This window comes from Mastomys coucha, unplaced genomic scaffold (assembly GCF_008632895.1).
Source record: "Mastomys coucha isolate ucsf_1 unplaced genomic scaffold, UCSF_Mcou_1 pScaffold7, whole genome shotgun sequence".
Lineage (NCBI taxonomy): Eukaryota > Metazoa > Chordata > Mammalia > Rodentia > Muridae > Mastomys > Mastomys coucha.
The window spans coordinates 34,386,176-34,408,242 of NW_022196913.1; the positions used below are offsets into that span (position 1 = coordinate 34,386,176).

The window sequence follows — 22,067 nt, forward strand, 5'->3', positions numbered from 1 at the left end:
TGTGTGTGTGTGTGTGTGTGTGGTGACTGTTGTTGTTGGACTGTTGTTGTGGGTGGTGGTGGTTGGGGATTATCACTGTTTTGTCTATTTGCCCCAAACTTGTATTCATCTGCCTGGTTTTCATTACTTTATTTCTGTGCTTATATTTCTCCCCCCCCACTTATATTTCTTTTTTAAAAAAATTTATTATATACACAGTGTTCTGTGTATAGATCTGCATGTCACAAGATGGTGCCAGATCTCATTATAGATGGTTGTGAGCCACCATGTGGTTGCTGGCAATTAAACTCGGGACCTCTGGAAGAGCAGTCAGTGCTCTCAACCTCTGAGCCATCTCTCCAGCCCCTATTTCTTTATCCAAATTACACTAATTATCTTAAGTGTAAGAATAAAAAGTATGACTTTCCTTGTTTATTGTTTTAATCAGGGGTTGGGGAATGACACAGAAAGGGGATGGCTCTGCTCCCTATGCTGGCCTGTCCCCTTGGTTTCAGAGGTGTGTCCACAGGACCAAGGGCACAGCCTGAGATCAATGAGCGTGCAAATCTGAGGATGTGGCTGAGTGCTGATGGTAAAAAGTAAGCGTAGCTCAAGCCCAGAAGCCTCTCTGTGAGAAGAAGTGCTTCTGCTGCATGAGGGAGCCGTTGTGTATCTTCGCCTTTCTTCCTGTGCTTGTGTATTCAGGATAGTCCCTCATAGGCGTGCCAGAGGCTAGTCTCATGTAGAAAACCCCTCACAAGTGCTCCCAGAGGCTAGCCTAGTCTAGAATATACCTCATAGGTGTGTCTAGAGGCTAACCTAATCTACAAAATCCCTTACAGATGCTCTTAGAGGCTAGTCTAATCCACAAAATCCCCCACAGGTGCTTTTCGAGGCTATCCTAATCTACAAAACCCCCCACAAATGCTCCCAAAGGCTAGCCTGATCTGTGGAGTCCCTTATTGGTGCTCCTAGAGGCTTATTTTACTGGTGATGTTAGATCCTGCCAGTCCATAATATATTAGCTATCATATTCTGTATGTTGAGCTTTACATTTTTGGCAAAAAAATGAGCATGGTTATGAATCATAAGCCAACAGATATATCTTAGATTGTTTCATTTGATTGAAAGATATGTGGGAATTACATTTTTCAGTGAAAGTATTTACTTCCCAAGTCTGATTACCTTATACAACCTCTGTATTTATACTTGGTAGATGTCAGTGCACATTTAGAGACATTCACTGCTAGAGAGCAGTGAGTTTTGGGTAGATCTGTGAAGGAAAATTTGCTGCTGTCCTGTCAGGCTGGCAGAGTCAAGTCTCCAGGGTTCAGGACTGCCTTTTCCCTTTGGTAGACAGCTTCTGGTTCTAGCCCGTGGAATTTATTTATATAAACACATGGCTGCACTGTGAATTGTTTACTTTCTTGTAAGTAGTGTACATGCATGTGTGAATGTGTATATATGTGGGTGCACACATGTATGAAGATGGAGGTACCCAACTCTGTCCATGTATGCTGAGGCCAGAGATGGAGGTTGGGTGTTTTCCTTGATCATTTCTACCTTAGGTCCTGAGGCTCAATGTGAGCCAAGAGCTTACCAATTTGGCTAGCATAGCTAACTGGGTCACTCCAGGGCTCCAATCTCTGCCTTCTAAGTACAGGATTACAGGCAGGCCATCATACCTACCCAATATTTATGTATGCACTAGGGACCCAAACTCTTGGATTTTGTGCTTGCACAAAAAGTGCTTCACCTGCTGAGCCATCTCTTCATCCCCAAATTGTTTCTTTTTGTGTAAATTGTTAGAGAGTTCTTTAGATATTTCAAATAGAAGCAACAGCTGGTGAGAGTACAAATTAGATAATGAATAATATTATTACATGTACATATTACTATATAACATTTGACACCCTGCTGCTATCGCTTCTTGCTCTTGTTGTTGTTCTTCTTCTTGTTCTTGCCATTCTTGTTCTTCTTGTTCTTGTTTTTGTTCTTTCTGGTCTTCTTGCTCTTGTTCTTGTTCTTGTTCTCCTTCTTCTTCTTGTTCTTGCCGTTCTTGTTCTTCTTGTTCTTGTTTTTGTTCTTTCTGTTCTTCTTGCTCTTGTTCTTGTTCTTCTTGCTCTTGTTCTTGTTCTTATTCTTGCCATTCTTGTTCTTCTTGTTCTTTTCCTCCTCTTCTTCTTCTTTCTCCTCCTCCAATCAATGTCTTCTCTAAGGCTTGACAACAATGTGGTTCTTTTACATATTTCGGTGGTAGAGATTTCATGCTGAGTAGTTAGTATTTATTGACTTTGCCGAGCTATCCGCTAACAGAGACTGTATTAGTCTGCATCCTTTGAGAAGCCGATACTCAAATAGAAATACATGTACAGGAGATTTCTTGGGTGAAACACTTTTCCTCTTCCCATACAGGGAAGATGCTAATGGGGATAGATAGGGTTTCAAGGAAGACAGATACTTAAGTCAGGCCTATCAGTACACGTCTATAATTGTAGCTGCTCAGGAGGCTGAGGCGGGAATGTCATGGGTTCAAGGCCTACCTGAGCTTCATAGTAAGTTCAAAGCAAACCTGGGCAACTCACTGAAACTCTTAAGAAAGAACTGAGGATATAGCTCAGTGATAGAGTACTTCTCTAGCATAATGATACCCTGTGTTACATCCCTGATAATATGAGGAGGTGGGAGAGAGAGATGTGTGTGCATATTAGAATGTTAAATGTTTGTGCAATGGAGTACGTTTAATGTAACCCTTGGAAGATGAAAGCAGATGTATTTTTTACAGAGATGGGATTCTAGGCCAGTTCCATAATATTTTATCACATTATTGATGTACCCACGTTCAGACACTATGGTAAAGGTATGAGTTAACATGACTATGAAGCCTTAAGTGGCTTTCAGATAGCATAGTCACTGGAGAATGTGGCACACATTTAAAAATTTGTGCTGGGATTTGCATAGGAAGCTTGATTCTTAGCATTTCCAGGCTTTAAGAATAAAGCAAAGGAACACACACACAAAAGGCTTTGGGAAAAAAAATCTTGCTTTAAAGGCCATATTTAGAAACTACCTTGAATGCAGTGCCTATATATAGTAAACCTCTTTTTAGAAAAATAGCTCTTAGCCTTTGTTGTACATGGTGGGTCAGAGGTCTTCCTGAACTTCAAGAGGGTGAGCTACAAAGATACATGGATCTGTAAGCCCAAGTTGGTCTTCTAGAAGCTCCGAGATAGCCCTTATTACAAGGACTGAAACCATGGTGTTCAATTAGTTTTCAACATAAAAGAGCATGGCGTGGCTTGCTGCCCCAGAGTGCCTGACCTTTTTGCCTCCTTGTTGACTGTTAAGTATTGTTATCTGTTCTGGCAGAGCACAGATGTCCTCCCTTCTAGGCAAACCTACAGTTTTTTTTTTTTTTTAAAGCGCAGCATTATGTTGTTTTACATCCTGCCTATTGGGTATTAGGTTTCTACAAACACGATGTTAGGTGTGGGAAGATTTCAAAGAGTAGTTAGTATTTTTCTTTGAGCTATCGCTCTCCAGCTCATTCCCCCTTTTACTCAGCCTGTGGCATAATGCTATCTGCGTTTGGGGTGAATCTTCTCTCATTAGGTAAACCTGTCAAAATGCACTCACAGGCACAACCAAAAGTGCACTTCATTAATTTCCTATGTGTCTCTTAATCAAGTCAAGTTGATGATCAAAATTAACCATCACACGCTCTCAGCAGCAGTGTATAAGGGCGCTGATTTCTCTGCATCCCTGCAAACACTTGACATTGTCCATCATTTTGATTACAGCAGTTCTGGTGCTTGGGAGTGGTAGGTACCTCACAGTGTTCCCACTTAAATCTCTGTGACTGCTAATTACTAACTGCCATCTTTTCATGTGCTTATTATCCAATTATACACACACACACATACACACACACACACACACACACACACACACACACACACACACAAGCTGCTCCTTGAGCTTTTATGGCTATTTTTAAATTAAACTGTTATAAAAGTTATAAAGTATATGATTTATAAATATTTTCTTTTTTTTTTTTACTTTGAAGCATAAATTTTGTGTGTGTGTGTGACAGGGTCTCTCTAGGTAACCCAGGTTAGCCCCTAACTCCTGATCTTCCTGCCTCCTTACAGGCATATGATATATGTAGCTGAAAGTTAAAATGGTGATCCTTACCATCATCCAATTATCCTAGCTTCTTTTTTTCTGGTAAATTTTTATTTTAGGCTATTGTGAGACTATATCCTCTGTGTGTGACATGGCCGTTGCTGTTTTATAATTAGAGTAGTTACAATTAGTCCCACAAGTCCTGCTCATGGTAGGACCTACTTACAAGGTGTGCGAAGCTCCTCACAAGATGGCCCTTAAAGCCCTGGGAGTCTTATATGTCCCCTAGGATATACAAGCAGTCAATATTTGCTGGGGCATATGGGGGTGATAAAGAGCTCTCTTCAGGGCAGTAGCTGCCCTACTGTGGTAACTCTTCACCCACAAACCTGTGTAACATGAGGTAAACTCACTGGGTCAGCAAGACTTGAGAGAATCCATTTCTTTTCTTTCATTGGTGCCCTATCTGGGATGACTAGAAGTTTGTTCATGTCCCCCAGGAAAGGTCTCACAAGTGGTTGACTTTACTAAGTTAAGGTTTTTATTAACAAATTGCTTATTTATAGACAGTTATATTTTACAAATATATCTTATCATGTATCTGTGCAAGCTCCTCTTTAACAGGACAAAACAGATTGCAGCAGATGGGGACGAAGACACGGACAACAGTTCCATATCTCTTAATATTGAGAGTGTGATTTGTGAAAGGTGTCATTTTGTCATTATTTGAACATCCCAGAGTGTACTCACAGAGATGAAATAGTCCAGCCTGGCATCCATCTGAACTATACGGGCTAGCACAGGCTAGAAACATGGAGAAGAACATTTCGTCTTGCTGGCCCTCCTTTGCCCTTCCCATGATGCAGTGTTTATTGACCTGTGCAAAGGTCTCATGTGGGCTGTCCCAGACTGTCTCAGATGGCAAAGGCTATATCAACACCTGAGGACAGAGTGCCAGAGCAAAGAGCTGTTCTGTCTGCATATGTAAAGAAATTTGCAATGGGGGGGGGGGAAACAGACTATTTTGGATTCATCATTTCTGCATTTAATCCAGTAAACTTCAAGATGAAAAGCATCATGTGAAGAAATAGAAGTTTCTCTTCTTATAAAAAAGTTCCCATTGTCTGTCCTCTTTCCAGGCCTCTGATGATTGTCACTCAGAAGATCACAACCTTGGCTTTCCAAGTTCATGATGGTGAGAAAACAATTTTCCTTTTGTTTCTCAGAGCCAGACAGGCATCTGGAGCTCCCGTGTGTGTGTGTGTGTGTGTGTGTGTGTGTGTGTGTGTGTGTGTGTGCGTGTGCGTGTGTGCATGTGTGAGTGTGTGGGCGAGCACATGCATGTGCGTGTGCGTGTGCGTGTGTGTGTGTGTGTGTGTGTGTGTGTTTCATATACAGTCCAAACTTTAAGTGAGCACTGCACGCCTTGCTGCTCTCCTGTTCAGAGTCCCCAGGCCTCCTCAGTCACACCCTCCCAGCCAACACTCCCCATTTCCTTATGGAATCCACAACCTTCTTTTGCTAAAATGTTTGCTCCAAGAACAGAGCGTCTTTGTTTACATTTTAAAGTTAATTCATGATGCCCTCCGACCTTTCCCCAAATTTATTAAGACAACAGCTTCCTCTTTGCTTTGATTTCATCTCTAAAGAACTTAGAGGGTAATAAAATATTTAACAGCATTGGTTTTTAATGCTAGAGTTTTTAGCCTCGTTAGGGGGAGATGTGTGCTTGGAAAAAAAAAATCATCTGATAAGATTAGCCTGTCCTATAAAAATCTGGGAGAAGGAAGAGTCTTTTGTGTGTATAAAACTGGACCTTTTATTTCCCACTTAGGCTCTTGCTAACAATGGCCAGAACAGGTAATTTACATCCTTAGCGTGGTTTTCCAAAGAAGGGAGGAGGACTTTGAACCAGGTGGAAGATTCCAGTACAGGGTTAAGAGGTGCAGTGGGCAGGGGCCCTGAGGGTTTGAGCTGCTCTGAGAGTGACGTCAACGTCAACTGTGGATGTGTCTTTCTTTAGATAGGTTAAGAAGATTTCTCTCCAGCAGCTAGTTTACTTGTTTTACTTAAAGCATGGGAGCAGATTGCATTTCATTTGACCCAGGACATTTCATTCATACTTGGGGCTTTAGCTACTCTGCAAAGAGCTGGGTCATTCCATAGCAAGAATGGGGTGTCCTCCAATCGAGTCACCAACCATCCTGATTTGTTCGGGGCTCAGATACATCCCAAACTATGATTTTCATTGTCACAGAACGTCCCAGGAAAATGGAAACCTTGCTTGGCAGTGGCTGCCAGAAATCTTCCTCCTCCTCCTCCTCCTCTTCCTTCTCTTCTTCCTCCTCTTCTTCCTCCTTCTCTTCTTCCCCCTTCTCTTCCTCCTCCTCCTCCTTTTAATTTTGAAATAGACTTCAGGCCTAAATTTACATTTTAAAGCACTCTCCCTTGACCACATTTCCTGGAGAATTCCTAACATGGAGTAAACTGTTTATTTACTTTTTCCCTTCTTGAGTATGGGACGAATGAGGGAATTCCAGGAACACTCTTTCTTTTCTTAGGCATTTTCTTTTGACAGGATCTTATTATGTCTCCTAACTGGCCTGAAATTCGATCCCCCTGTCTCTGCCTTCCATGTGCTATGATTACAGGCCTGAGCGACCACACATAGTACAAGTGCATTGTGGGATTGCCTTCACAGTTGCTAAGCCGATTTATGCTCTTGTGTTGCTTATTGAGCAAATGTGCATCTCACTCCTGTACTCCCAGCACTTGAACAGCATACACAGGAGGGCTTCAGATTCGGGGCCAGCCTGGGCTAAATAGTGAGATCCTATTTCACAAAAACAAGACGGGAAAAACACAGGGAGATACTACTTTGGTTTTCTGGACTTCAAGGGAGCATGTGAATTTACAGGAAACAAACATCGTATGCTGTTGGAAGTTTGTGTGCTGTGGATGAGTCTGAAGAAAGAGAAGAAGAAGCTTTGATAATTCTTTGTGCTCTCCCTGCATTTAGGGCTGTGTTCCTTCTGCTGTTTGGAGGTCCCTGTTGCTTCCCCCCACTGTATCTCATACCGCCATGACACAATTCTCTGACCAAAGCAACTTAAGGCAGAAAGGGTTTATTTTGGCTTACAGTTGGAGGTGCAGTCCATCACTGCTGGGAAAACATGGCGGCAGGCGCATGTCTGCGTTGTCGCATTGAATTCGAAGTCAGAAGGCAGAGAGGGATGCATGGTGGTGCCTACCTAGGTCACTTTTATTAAGCCCAGAACCCAGCCCTTGGTGTGGTGCTGCCTACGTGAAGGTGGGTTTCCCGCCTCACTTATCCACTGCTGGATAATCCCTCCCAGGCACACCTAGAGGCTGGTCTCTTAGGGCCAGTCCATTGACAGTCACTGTTAATCTTCACACTGTGTTTCCCACTGAGCATTATGAGGGAGACATTTGAATTGGTTCAGCTCACGAAAGGCACTCTCACAGCTGCCAGAGCAATGGAATCCTGCCATGTGGTAAGGAAAGGGCAGGATTCTCTGGAACTAATATCCTACTAGGCAAATTAAATACAAATAACCTTGAATGTTCCCTTGTTCATACAAACCTATGGAGGCATTCCCTCTTCACATGGACTCATGGATAACTGATCCAGGATAACTTTACACCTGTCATAAGGATGGACTCTGTCTGTGGCCTTGTGTGTGTTCAGCTCACTGCCTTCCTCCTGCCGGGCTTTTGAAAATGAAAACCAGGAACTCTTTACAGCAAAATTTGGAAAGCAAAAATAATTGGCTTTTCCCAAATGAGTTTGGGAAGCCTCTTTTAGGATCAGTTTCTTATTTCACTTAAATACCTTACTCCTAATTTCCTAATTTCATTTTCGTAGGATTAGGTCGAAACGCTGAAGACCTTTCTGCTGAGCAGCACCGACTTGCTGTGAAGTAAGTGAGCAATTAGCAGTCGATTCTCAAGCCTTTTGCGCGTGTCCAGAGCAGTACTTCTCAATTCTCCTGCGAGTACTCCTCTAGTCCAGCTCCTCATGTTGTGGTGACTCCCGTCCGTAAATTTATTTTCATTCCTACTTCATAATTGTAATTTTGCTACTGTTACAAATTGTACTGTAAACATGATATGCTCGGGATATCTGATGTGCAGCCTCCCAAATTCGTGATCCACAGGTTGAGAACCACTGGTCTAGAGTTTCCTCATTTTAATAAATACTCACATATCAATTCCATAATATGGATATGATGTTACTATTGAATCTGCTATTGACAGGCACTTCTCTATCTACTAATCCTTGCCTTTGCACATTGCTAAGCAATGGCTCACTTTGGATATAGATCATTTCTGTGTAGGTTTGGGTCTCCTGTAAGGCAGAGGTCAAGGGCAGATGGATCTTGAGTCTAATTGTGTCAGTCCTGTGAGAATCTCCTTTCCCAGGATTTGTGTGTCTACTCCAGAATTATTTTTAGTGGATTTGTGTCTGGGGCCTTTGAGAAATAGTAGTTACCAACTCATCTAATGTGATTAGGTGGCCAGCATGGGGAAAGATAGGAGGGAGGCCAGAAGAGAATCCAGGTTGGGGATTCTGAAGTTGGTCTTTGGCTAATTTGGACGGACAGGGGAGGAAATGGTGTTGGAGAGAAGGGTGGGGCCGCCCTAAAGAATCAGGAGAGAAACATTGTTGGGAATGAAAACACCATTGGAGTGGCTCACCAAGACTCGACACAGCTGCGGGATACAATCCCACTCGAGGCTACAGAGAGCTTGCTGGCATCCCTATGGAGTCCCGGATAGTACCTTCACAACAGAACTGAGACTTGGAAACAGTTGTGCAGGAAGAACTGGAGGATTCTAATACGTCCAGTCTCCGGCACAGTGCTGTGTGGCTATCAACAGCTTGAGGCACAGTCTGACGAACTAATGAGTGCGGGTGTTTCAAGTGCCCTCTCCCTTCAATGATACCCTACTAGGGTATCAAGGAAACCACATGCTCTTGAATCATCCAGCAGAGCCATGCACTAGAGGTTTTCCCTGCTCTCGGTTTTTTTTTTTTTTTTTTTTCAGGACTAGACACCAAAGCAGACAACGGATTGCACGGTTGGTTTTGTGTGGCTTCCAAGTGGAAACCAGTCAGACCCTCCCACTGTTTCCTTTGCATCTGTGTTGGCAGTCAGGAGAGAATTTCCCCCTGTCTGGAACATCTCAGCAAATGGCAGGAGGTCAAATTCTCACCCTGCCTCTGTTTGTTCCTCTGTTTTGTGATGCAAGCAGACAGAGGTGATGAGAAAAGAGCCCCAGAACAACTTTTGCCCGAGGTATCTCCCTCGGAGGGAGATGTGAAACTGTGACAGTCTCAATTACCTCTCTTATCGATGGTTCCTGTCTTAAAGATGTCTCTCTTAGCTGGATCTTATAGAAAACAGAAATGGATAATAACTGTCAGCAATATGGTCATGTTCTGAAGGAGAACTGAACATGGATGAATAGTCAAGTTTTATATCTTGCCTCTGTTCACAGAGTGAAGCCCTCGCTTTTAGAATACTTAAGCTACCATCTCAACTTTATGAGTGTCATAGCCGGCCCTTGTAACAACTTCAAGGACTATGTAGCCTTCATTGAAGGGAGACATATACACATGAAGTTGCTGGAAGTGAACCAGAAGCAAAGAGGTTTCCACAGTTTGCCAGAACCTTCTCCCACTGTAAGTTTTTAGTGCTCAGTATGTTTGGGGGGAAAGGGGTTGTTCAGAGAATGGGTTTCACTTTCAGGGCTGACTCTTGCTAATAGTCATTTTAATTAGAATTTATAGCTGGCAGCATTGCTTGGTGATAGAGCACTTGCTTTAGCATGCGTGAGTTCCTAGGTTTGATCCCTAGAACAGAAAAAAAGAAAATAGGGGTCTGGAAAGATTGCTAAGAGCTCTGGCTGCTCTTCCAGAGGTTCTGGGTTAAATTCCCAGCAACCACATGGTGGCGCTTAACCATCTATAACGAGATCTGGTGCCCTCTTCTGGCTTGCAGGCATACATGCAGGCAGAACACTGTATACACAATAAATAAATGTTAAAAAATAAGTAAACAGTAATAACCAAATGTCAAACAGCTTAGTAGAGAGCATGATCCATCGCCCACCCTCTTTGCTTAAAATCGAATATAGGCAATTTCTTAGGCCATTCTCTGTGTAAGATCACTAAGTTCAGGGCCAGGCACTGTTCTCATTTCCTTGTAATGTCCATTCACTTAAGTCCCAGTCCCTTCTGCGCAGGATGCCATTGCTGAGCCATTATTACCAAGGGCACCCATTCTTAGGAAGTTGGAAACTACAAATATGTAGAATGACATTTCCTGGGAAGTCAGAGGAGCTGGGCAAAATTACTGAATCCTTATTAAAACTCAGCACATCTTAACTCTGAATGTTGTAATTTGTCTCTGTTGCTGTGACAAAACCATGATCAAAAACATGTAGAGGAGGAAGGGGCTTATTTAGCTTACAGGCTATAGGCCCGTGAGAAGCCAGAGCAGAATCTGTAGGCAAAAACAAAACAAAACAAAACAAAACAAGCAAACAAACAAAAAACCCCCAAAGAACTGCTTAGTGGCTTCCTTGTAGGCTCATGCTTAGCTATCTTTCTTCTACAGTCCAGCCCAACTGCCTAGTGACTCTTGGCTCTCCTTCATCAATTAGCAATTAGGAAAATGCCCCATAGACATGCCATAGGGCAATCAGGTGGAAGCATTTCATCAACTGAACTTCCTTCTTCCCTGGTGACTGTAGGTTTGTGTCACAGTGACAGCTGAAGCTAACAGTGACTCTAGATTTAACATTTGAGTCATCATCGGAAGCTAACGTCATCCACTGTCCGCCCAGGTGTTCTGTCTCAGGTGTCCAGTTACCTGCACAGGATCCATTATACCAGAAGCCTCTCCCTCTTGCCTGGTGACTCAAGCGAGGTTCCCTGGCTATGGTACTCTACAGTGGTATCCATTTCCCTTATGTTTTGGACAACAACAGCCCTACCAAACTTATGTTGGTAGGGGTACTAAAACACAGTCAGATATGTCCCGTGTTTACAGTGAAAACTTCTAGTCTTCAAGGGTTACATGCAGGTTCTGCATATAAAGACACCTGTACCTACTGGATTTGTGTCTTGAGGAAGGAAACCCACACCTGTTACCCTTCCTTCTAGGGAAGTAATTGATAGCAATGTTCTTTAGTTTCTTCATACCCGAGTAGGTAAATGGTCTTTTTCCTCCCATTTCTAGGGAGCTGTGATACAGAAGTTGTGCATGACCTTGATGTCTCTCCTGTTGTTTTTGACGCTCTCTAAGTCCTTTCCCGTCACCTTCCTTATTGATGACTGGTTTGTCCATAAGGCCAACTTTCTGAGTCGTCTCTGGTATTTATATGTCGTCATGCAAGCCGCAAAGCCCAAGTATTACTTTGCGTGGACATTAGGTAAGTTCAATGGAGTGACCCCAAAGGAATGAGGTGCATCATGGTCCTCCATGGATGGCTCAGCCAGAATACCATTTGTATCACTGACTCATTATTAAGTCTGGAGCCATCAAGGGTAGCAGGGAAGCCAGTGCCAATTTTAGTCTTCAACATTGCGCTCCTCTCTTCCACCCTCCATAAACTCAGTTATCATTGAGGAGAGGATATCTGGGCTGTTGTTTAAACACAGTGCTTGTATCAGCTTCCAACCACTGAACTTGTCCATTGCGTGCAGTACGGAGTTAAGAGAAAATTCCAGTACAGTCTTGCTTGCTTTTCATTTTTCGGGTTCTAGGTATGTATGATGAGTTTTACTAGCACACACTCTAGTTTAGGTTGCCCATGGTGATGAGAGTGCTGCTTGAGCCTGCTGCTTCAGGAGGATGCTCAGTTCAAGTTTTCCTCTTTATGGTGGAAAGTTCAGCTTCATTTTGGTGGGGGGAGTGTTGGCCAATCTCAAGGTTTTATATAGTTCCCTTGAGAATTTGAGATGGAGTTGTATAAGGCTTTGCTAAGTAATGAGCCTCTGCACTTCTGGAGGCTTGTAAAGGATTTTGAATCCTGACCGCAGATTAAGGAATAACTGTGGATCCTCTTCTTAGTTTGTTCCTTGGGTTTAAAGTTCCAAATTAAACTTGGCAGATGCAAAATTACTTTATTTAAATATTGGTAATATGAAATAGACTATTTTGGCCGTTTAGGCATGCAGAGCAGCATTGGCAGGCTTTTCGTTATAGTATGTTAATGTTGAGAGCCAGACACTTTTTATGGCCCCAAGCACAAACGTGCCCACTAAGCAATTTCTCCCTGGGCCAGGTTATTTTCACTGCAAAAAATATGTATGTATAAGTTCAGCCCAAATGCATTATTTGGCCAGAGACAACAGACTTAGAGCTTTTTGTTTTGTTTTGTTTTGTTTTGTTAAGACTGGATCTTACTAGCTGGCCTGGAACTCACTCTGTAGACCAGGCTGGCTCAAACTCAGAGATCTGCCTGCCTCTGCTGGGACTTAACGATGTGAGCTACCACACCAGCATTAGAGCTGTTTTAGAATTTATGGCGGGCTATGTTTTGTTCCCATTTCTGTTCAGCTTGATTTAGTGGTGTTTGTTGAGTACCAGGCTTTGTCCTAGGAACTATCTTCTGCATCCCAAGACTGCCATTTTGTGGGAACGTAGACCTCTCCATCAACTGGGCAAGAGGCATCAAGAGCTGCCCCAGTGGCCATAAAAATAATAGGGAGGAAAAATGTGTTTCAAAAGTCCATTCCCCTCCTTCCTGATTCTGCTGTTGCTTTGCTAGTTAAAATTGCTGCCTTCTTTATTTCTGTAGTAGCTAAGCAGTTCTATCTCAAGTAGCGGGGAGTCTGTTTGGATCTTTGCATATATACGTTTTCCCGTGCAAAATAGTTAACGCTTTCACTTTGCTCTAACCTGAGTAAGGATGTGTGCAGGTGTTCATTGGTGCTGTGCGTGCGTGCTTCCGTGAGTGTGTGCGTGTGTGCGTGCATACGTGCGTGCATGCTTACCTGTGTGCATGCGTATGTGCGTGTTTATGGAGAGAGGGTGGAAGAGAGTGGGAGAGTCTTTTTCTGTTAACTGCATTCTCTATTTTCACTTATTTGCTTTCTCTCTTCTCCCCCCACCCTTCCTGCTCCTACATTTTGTATCTCAGGGCTTAAGGGCTGGCTTTGAACTAAATCAGCTCCAGATTTAAGGAGGAAAAAAGGCCATTCCGTGGCCTCCTGGGGAGAGTCTGACACAAGGTGGGTTGTGCTGACAGGGTCTGGGTGGGAGGGGTGACAGGGAACAGGATGTCATTCTGTTCTTAGGAGGTGTGATTCTTCCCCTCTGCCCCATCTCTCTGTTCTCCTGGTTGCATAGTGGAAATGCTTTATTAGTTTGCCTGGCTTCAATTTGAAGCCTTTTCCAGTTTAGATTACATGGGCTAGTCTGAAATTCACCTTTGTATTATTTATGAATAAAGAAGCAATGAATAGTCCATCAGGGAATATTTAAATTGCTTAACGGAATAATTGTTTTATCCAGCTCTTTAAAATGTCATTTACATAGAATTGATACACTAATTACAAATTATTATAAATTGAATCTTTAAAGCTGGCCTCTCATGGATCTCAGCTGCACTGCACTATGTTAGACTTGCTCTCATTACTGTTTCTATTAAATTAGTAAAACTATTTTCTTTGGGCTTAACATCCAATTCTGATTCTCTCCAACTAATTGGTACTAATTAGGGAGGCTCAACTGTAGCATAGGCAATGTTCTAAGGCCCACAAAATCCAAGACAGGGATATCCAAACAAGTTTGTCTGCCATAGTAAGTTACACCATGCATGGGGATAGGAAAGCTGGTTTGGGGCTATGAGTCAGAACCTCACTCTGGCTGCTCAGGGCCATGATGGAATCTCAGATAAACTTCTGCAGAAAGCACTGTGCAGAACAGGGAATCCTGACTCTCCAAATAGGGTTATTCTGGGAACCGGTCATCTTGAAAAAGAGCTCTTAACCCTTTAGGATGTGGAATTGGTTCTGGCCTTCAGATTCAGTACTGCCTACACTGGAATGGTCTGCACATTGAACAAATATCTCTGGTCTCAGTCTCCTTTCCATTATCAGAGGCAATTACAGTAAAAAATGGCCACTACCATCTCTTGAGTGCTTCCACGGATGGGCCCTGCACCGTGTAGTTTATACACGCTTCTACAGCTCTTTAACCTGGGTACCATTGTTATATCCATTTTACAGGTTTCTAGAAGTTAGTCTTCTCCTCTAGCGTTTGTATTCCTATGCTGCTGAGCCTACTCTTACTGTCCCTCCTAACACAGCTGTGAGAGTAAATAAGAAATACCTGTAAGGTGTTGGGTACCGAGACCCAGAAGGGTATGCGATGTCTCATCTTGATAGCCAGCTTACTGGCATTGAGAAGCACATGGGCTATTGGTAAAGCACACTTCTAGATGTGAATGTAAGGGAATTTCCAGAGACAGCCTCGAGGAAATTCCAGTCCTGTGTGCCAGCAGCACCACACATTGGCTGAGGGCTCCAGAATGGGAAGGAATGGGGGAGAAGGAGAAAGATGGGGACATAGGCAATTTTGCTCTTTTTGCTTCCTGAGTGCCATGATGTGACATGCTCTTCCTGCCCCACAAACACACACATACACACGCACATACATACACGCACATGCGCGCGCGGGCACACACACACACACACCCTATAGTGGTGGATTGTAACATCTGGGGTTGAGCTGAAGTAAACTGGCCCCTCCCTTAAGTGGCTTTCTTTAGGTATCTTGTGAAAATCTGACTATCACAGATGATGACCATGGAACACATGCATTCTGTGCATGATTGTTGCTTGGTTCTTTCAGCTCTGTATGGTGGGCACAAAGTTGAAGAATATGGGAAGCTAAGAAGTGCTGCTGTGCTGTCCTCCACTTGACATCGGTCATTTCTTGATTTGGTCTCACATATGAACTGTGAGGTTCCTTTTGGGGCATGTTTTCTTCTTTTTCTCTACTGAGTTTCCCTCTAGAGGAGAGAGGATGACATGAGGCTCTGTCCTTTTAAATCCTTCTACAAGAAACCAGATAGTTTTCAACTGAAGCCAAGTCTAAGATAAGCATCATTAAATCATCAACTATGCTAAAAATAGAGGAGATAATCATAGAACTCTGTTCTCTCTCTTTCCCTCTCTCCCTTTCTTCCTTTCTCTCTCTTGCCCTCTCTCCCCCTCTCCCCCTTTACTTCTCTCTCTCTCCCTCTCTCCCTTTCTCCTTCTCTCCCTTTTTCCCTCTTTCCAGTTTTGGGTTTGGCATCCGTGGTAAGTGCTAAACAAGTGCTGGACCACTAAGCTCAGAGCCACCCTGGAGAAGGCTGCCTCCTTTTTGGCTGGTCTGAAGATGGGCTCCTTTCCAGTAGGTTTGGAAGGCAGTCTGCATGTGGACTTGAACGTTTACGGGATGATCCTCTAAGATCTCCTTCAGATGTAGAACTCTGAAGCAGTGTGGTTTAATTAGTGTGAGTCACTAATAAGCACTTTCTTGAAGAGCAAAATCTAACAGAATTTGGACGATGATGAAGGAGGAAATTAGTCTTTTGGTCTTCATCATAAGTGTAGGAGCTTGTCAGGACTCTAGTTGGTTACAAAACACTTCATTAAAGCATTTTGAGGCAAATTGTTCCTCTGGGGACCATTTTCTTATAATTTAGTTAAATAAATAAAGATGAAAGTGGGGGCTTTCAGGATGACTCTGTGAAGAAGGTAGCTTGCTATCTTTTTTCTATCTGAGACAAACTTTTCCTGTGTGGTCCAAGCCTTATACTTGCTGTGTAGCCCAGAATGATCTCTTACTCTTGATCTTCTGTCTCTGCCTCCTAAGCTCTGCCACAATACACTGTGGAGGGTTTTGATCCCTGTGTACTGGTGTGGCGTCCATTGCACCTGGTTCCCAGTTCCCAACTTGGCTTCTCTACCTTGCTGTGGGTTTAAAACTTTCCTTAATTTCATCTTGTGTTAGCTTCTCAGCCCCTTGTATGTAACATGTCCAGGATAAGATCCTGGCTTGTTTCCAGTACTGGGTCTCTCCTGGCGTAGCACACCAACCCTAGAATATCTGAGATGGTTAATGTCGACAGACAACTTGGTGGGGTTTCAAATAATCTTGGGCACAAGCCTCTGAGCATGCCTGAAGTTATTTCCAGGGAGGTTTGAGTGAGGTGGGAAGACCCACCCTGAGTGTGAGTGGCCTGGATTGGATAAAACGGAGAAAATGAGTTGGGAGCCGGCTTTCCTTTCTCTGCCTCCTCACTGAGGGTGCTGTGTGACCCGCAGCCTCATACCCCTACCGCCATCCGCCATGCCTTCCCTATAGTGAGCAAAAACAAACAACCTTTCCTCCTTAAACTGCCTTGGTCACAGCAGTCTTCCATCTTTAGTGATAACGCTTAGCCCTCTGCCTCATCCCCTACTGATCTCTGCATCTAAGCAGTAGCATGTTGTGCCCTCTTCTCTTCCTCTGGCACTCTCCCAGCCCTGAATCCCGCTGCCGACATCTTCATCTCATTTCTTCACTCCTTGTTGTTCCTCTGTCCATTTGATGCTCCCCCAGTCTTGTGCCGTATAACAAACACTCACTTAAAGGCTATAGAACAAGTGAGTGAAAACTAAGGTCACCAACACAGCCCAGTTCATAACAAGGCCCGATCCTTTGTGTGTTTTTATGGGGGGGGGGGGTGTTGCTCATTTTCCAAGAAACTACAGAATAGGCTTCCAGTGTTGGAAGTAGACAAATGTTTGCACTCCTTTAAAGACCTCTGCCTGGATCCTGATGCTTTGTCTTAAAAAACCACAGCGGATGCAGTGCACAATGCGGCTGGCTTCGGGTTCAGTGGCATGGATGCGGATGGGAATTCTTGCTGGGATCTTCTGTCTAACTTGAACATCTGGAAGATTGAGGTGAGAATATTGTGTTTATGGAACAGCCACAGTGAATAAAGCAAGCGGTTGCTGTGAGTGTGGAATTCCCAAAGTCCTTCATCAGGCTGTCTGGGGAGAGCTGTTTTGGGGATGCCTGGCCCCATATTGTCCTCACTTTTTATATTGATCTCTTCCTTCTCCTCCTCTTCCTTCTTCCGAGTATCACCATCTTGTTTTCAGGATACCCACTTCCTGACACTTGCCATGATTCAAGGAAAAATGACATCACAAATTTGAAAAACAGCTAGGAAACTCTCCTGTTTAATTCTTGTTCTACCAACTAGAAAGTGAAAATGTCATTTTCTTTTGTTTGCATTTGACTTGGGTTCCAGTTCAGAATGTAGACCAGAGGCTTATGCCTTTAGAATTAAGCATGCTCAGCTATCTGTTTTGTTCTTGTTGTTGTTTTGTTTGTTTTTGTTGTGGTGGTGGTTTTTGGAAGCAATTGTAATTCATTTGGTTTTGGAGAACTGTCTCAATGCACACCTTTTAGGCCACTAGGTGTCTCTTCTCCAGTCTTTATTCTAGGATGACAGTATCGTTTTGTCTTTGGAGATAGACATGATTCCCTCTGGACCACATCATCGCAGTTTGCCTTATTTACCCTGGCATGGGTAGGATGACCAGGGCACAGAGCCTTTCATCCTGCAGCAGTAGAGAAAGGCTAAGCTGCGCACCATGCAGGAATACCCAGGCAGCTGCGCAGGGTGGCTATGAGTTTTAATTTCCATCTACACTGGGGCAGACGTGAGAGCAGGAAGCCTGGGGGACTGACCATCTTCCACCCACATTTAGTGGCAAGCTGACCAAAATGAGTCTGAGAAAAACCTCCCGCCTTCCTCTGCCTGAGGCCTTGTGCATTTGGAAGGTCTCCAGAGGGAAGGTAGCCTGCCTTTCACCTAGCAAAGTCATAAGGAGTGTGTTAGATTCTCCTCCTCTTCCTCTCCCTCCTCCTTCTCCTCCTCCCCCTCCTCCTCTTCTTCCTCCTCTTCTTCTTCCTCTTCCCCTCCCCTCCTCTTCCTTTCCTTCTCTCTTGTCCCCCTTCTCTCCCCTTCTATCCCTCTTGCTTTTTGCCTCCTTTTCTTCCTCCTTTTCCTCTTTCCCCCATATCCCCTCCTCCTCACTCCCTCCTTCTCCCCCTTTCCCCATCCTCTTTCTCCTCCGCCCTCTCCTCCTCCATCTCTTCTTTCTCCCAACCTCTTCTTCCACTGTTACTTCAGAAGGTAAACAGGAAGAGTGAAGCAGAAGCACTTTGTACCTGTTACCTAACCAAATAGCATCATATATTCAATTTAAATTCATAGTTCTCTTTGATGCCCCAGACTGACCAGATTGCATCACCAGCCCCCCAGGATGGGGGAAATGCTAATATTTAGATTCTAGAGAATCTGATGGCTCCTTGCATCAGAAAGCCCTGGCAAGTATGGTTAAAAAAAGATGGCTCAAATTTAGAACTGGTTCTGAGTGATCAGTGACACTTTTCCACATTTCAGTAAACCACTCCTCCACCAGAAAGTTTGCCAACATCATGACCCCCGTCCCATTCTCCGAAAACCTTGAGAAGACTGTGTGCCTCTCTTTACTATGTGAATGTTAGGCAAGGCCTTGGAATTTAGGGACTTCATTCCCTTGGAAAACTGTCCTTCAGAGCTGACCTGTTGGTTTTTGGCTGCCCATGAATGTGTATAAAAGTCAGAACCCTTTCATTATGAGTATGTGCTTGGGGGTGAGAGGCTGATATTAAGTTATACAGTTATTCTAAAAGAAAATGAGAATATTTCCACTGTATTTGGTATGGGGCAAGAACAAAGGGGAACAAGGAAGCCTGATTTTGTTACAGTGCTTCAAGGCCATGTTTAAAGCATCTACTAGCAGTGTAAATGGGAACAAAGTGGATTTAGAAATACCCAAAAAATAATAGATCGCCTGACATTCCTACATCATCCGTTACTTCTTTCCTGCTTACTTTCTACCTGTCATGTGTGTATCTGTTTTCCTCTTGTCTTTTAGTCTGTTATCTATCATTTCTCTAATTATCATCTGTCCATATCTATTTACCTATCCTAGAGTTTCTATTGCTGTGATAAAACTCCATGACTAAAGGAAGCCTGGGGAGGAAATGGTTTATTCCAGCCACACTTCCACGTCACAGCCCATCACTGAGGGAAGTCAGGGCAGGAACCTGGGGGCAGGAGCTGATACCAAGGGAGAATGCTGCTTCCTGGCTTGGCCCCTGGTGACTTTTTCTCCCCGCTCTCTAATTCATCTCAGAACCACTTGCCCAGGGGTGGAACTGCCCATGGTGGGATGGGCCTCCAAACACCAATCATTAATGAAGGAAGTGACGTATAGACTTATCTACAGATAATCTGTTGGAGACATTTTCTCAATTGGAGTTCTCTTCCCAGATAACTCCAACTTGTTTCAAGTTGACAAAAGCCTGAGAAGCATTCTACCTATGTACATCCTCAGTTCTAATCTATTGTGCATCATTTCTCTATTGTCATTTGTTGTCTATCCAGCCTGTTTTCTCTGTCATCTGTCTGCCATCTATATTACCCAACTAACATCTGTCAGGCCATCTTCTGTCTCTGTTCTTGTTCTATTGCTCTATGCTCTCCTTTCAAGCATATTTCATCAAGTGGTTATGTGGCTTAAACAGGGCTTCTTCCTTCCTTCCTTCCTTCCTCCCTCCCTCCCTCCCTCCCTCTTTCCCTCCCTTCCTCTCTCTCCTCTCACATATTAATCCCTCCCCTCCCCTCCCCTCACTCCTGCCTCTTCCTCACTTTCCTCCCCTACTTGTCTTCCCTCCCCTCCCTCTGTAAACAGGGTTTCTTATAGCTGAATGTTTTCCATGGGGAAAAGACACAGTTCCGGTTACCCTTTGAATGAGAAAGCACAGTTTGTGGCTTATTTGGGGCTGCCTTCTTTTGGCAGTTGACTGACTTATTTGGTTTCCCTGTGGGTCATATTTCTTTATTTTCTTTTCTGTATTGTGATCCCTTCATGCATGAAGGCTCTTACTATTCGAGGCAAAATTGGATGCAGTTGGGACTGTGCCTCTATTTATAGAAGTTGACTGTAAAAAGCTGACCTAGTTTGTACACAGTTACATAGTACAAAGATAATAGTTTCGTGTAACTTGTCCCGAAAGCCCTACAATCAGATGGTTGAACTTTCCGTGTGGGAAATCCCATTTTAGAGTAGTTTTAAGTCATTTGACTTCGTTTTTTAGAAAATCAGAGTGGGAGGGGATGGACAGAACCCTCCTTCAGTTTTGCTCTGATGTAAAAATAAGTTCTGAGCAGACTCAAGTTTCCAAGCCAAAGTTTAACTGCAACACACAATCTTATAAATGCCAGAAAATGTAACTGCCTGGGGTGGAACAGCTGATTGACGAGACTCTGAGTAATCACGCTCAGAATCCACATCAGCTCTGCTGGAGGGAGGTCTGGACTTTCCGCTGCTTGGGTATTTTTAAAGCTAATGATAGGTGTTATTTTCTTGTTTTTAGACTGCTACGAGTTTCAAAATGTACTTGGAAAACTGGAATATTCAGACATCTACATGGCTGAAATGGTAAGGGACACAAGAATTACTTGATTGCTCCTGGCAGGAATGTGCTTAGGGGCTTCCTAGGTGAGCAACAGCTGCCGGCCAGTCATGCAGCTGCTCACCGGCATGCACTCTGACACTTTGACATTAATGTGCACATCTTGTAAATGAAAGTAGGCACGGTGGCTTGAGAAGATCCCTGTCTGAGCCCACTGCATCCCATAATGCTCATCACTTGTTCCACACACTTGTTTACTTCTCTTGGCAATCCTGTGAGACACCATTAGTGTATTACCCCATTTAGTAGCTGTAGAAAGTGAAAGAGAGGGGCTACACGACATGCCCGAAGTCAGAGAGCTCTGTTCCAAGAACCAGGCTTTTGGCCTCTCTGCTGTATGGCCTGATACCCAGCAGAGCCTAGATTTTAGATCTTAGGAAGTCAGTGTGAATGTTAAAAATCCCTGACGAGGGCTGCTACTGTTCCCAGACCTGAGAGCTTTGTGGCACCCTACATGCCTGCATTTGTGTTGACATCTCTCTGACTTGTTTCTATGTGTTATAAATTTAGAAGAATTACTTGTTGGGGAACTCTGAATCTTTGGAACACCAAATCCAAACTAGTGAATGTACCTAAAGTCAGTACAGAGGATGAAAATATTGAGTTTTGCTTTTGATGAAGAGTGTCTTCCACAGATCGAAACACCGAGGCAGAGCTGAGGAGATGGGTCTGTGATTAAGTGTGCTGACCTCACAGATGACCCAAGTTCAGTTCCTATCACCTACGTTGGGTGTCTCACAACCACCTGTGACTCCAGCTCTCTAAGGGGTCCATTGTTTTCTTCTGGTCTCCAAGGCATGCTCACTCATGTATACAAACCCCCACACAAACACAAAATACCTCTCAAACTACCTTAAAACAATTTTTATTCAAAATTTTATTTAAGAAATAAGAAAAATATTTAAAACAAATAATTAATCTTTAAAACTACTGAAGCAAAGGAGACACAATGCAGCGATTCTTCTAATAAAGCTTATGTCATGCTGTCTGAAGACTGCCTGTTTCTGTAGTTTATAAATTTTCATATGAACATGATTGTTTTTAATTAATATTGCAAGCAATTTTAACACCGGCATTTATTTCTTTATGCTGAGTAGTTCCAACATGCCTGAGTCATACAGTCTCCATTAAAAGTATACAGCCCAAGATGATTAAGAATGAAAAATGTTAGAGATAAAAGTTTTTACTCATGCAAAATGATGCAAAGAAATTTATTTATTTATTTATTTATTTATTTATTACATATTTTCTTTATTTACATGTAAATTTCTCCATTTCCAGTTTTCCCTCCAGAAAACAAAGAAACAAACAAAAACAACAAAAACAAACCCCTGTTGCCTCCCCCCTCCCCAT

The 22,067-nt window shown here is 43.3% G+C and overlaps 1 protein-coding gene across 2 annotated transcripts in view; it reads left to right on the forward strand.

The window, feature by feature from the left end:
* Mboat1 (membrane bound O-acyltransferase domain containing 1) overlaps positions 1-22,067 on the forward strand; it is a 113,209-nt gene that overhangs the window by 79,837 nt on the left and 11,305 nt on the right. For both annotated transcript variants that reach the window (XM_031358658.1, XM_031358659.1), the window contains 6 exons: positions 5,244-5,299; positions 7,991-8,045; positions 9,628-9,811; positions 11,373-11,565; positions 16,977-17,080; positions 20,616-20,680. In XM_031358658.1, the coding sequence (XP_031214518.1) occupies positions 5,244-5,299; positions 7,991-8,045; positions 9,628-9,811; positions 11,373-11,565; positions 16,977-17,080; positions 20,616-20,680 (657 nt within the window). The remainder of the gene's footprint in view (positions 1-5,243; positions 5,300-7,990; positions 8,046-9,627; positions 9,812-11,372; positions 11,566-16,976; positions 17,081-20,615; positions 20,681-22,067) is intronic.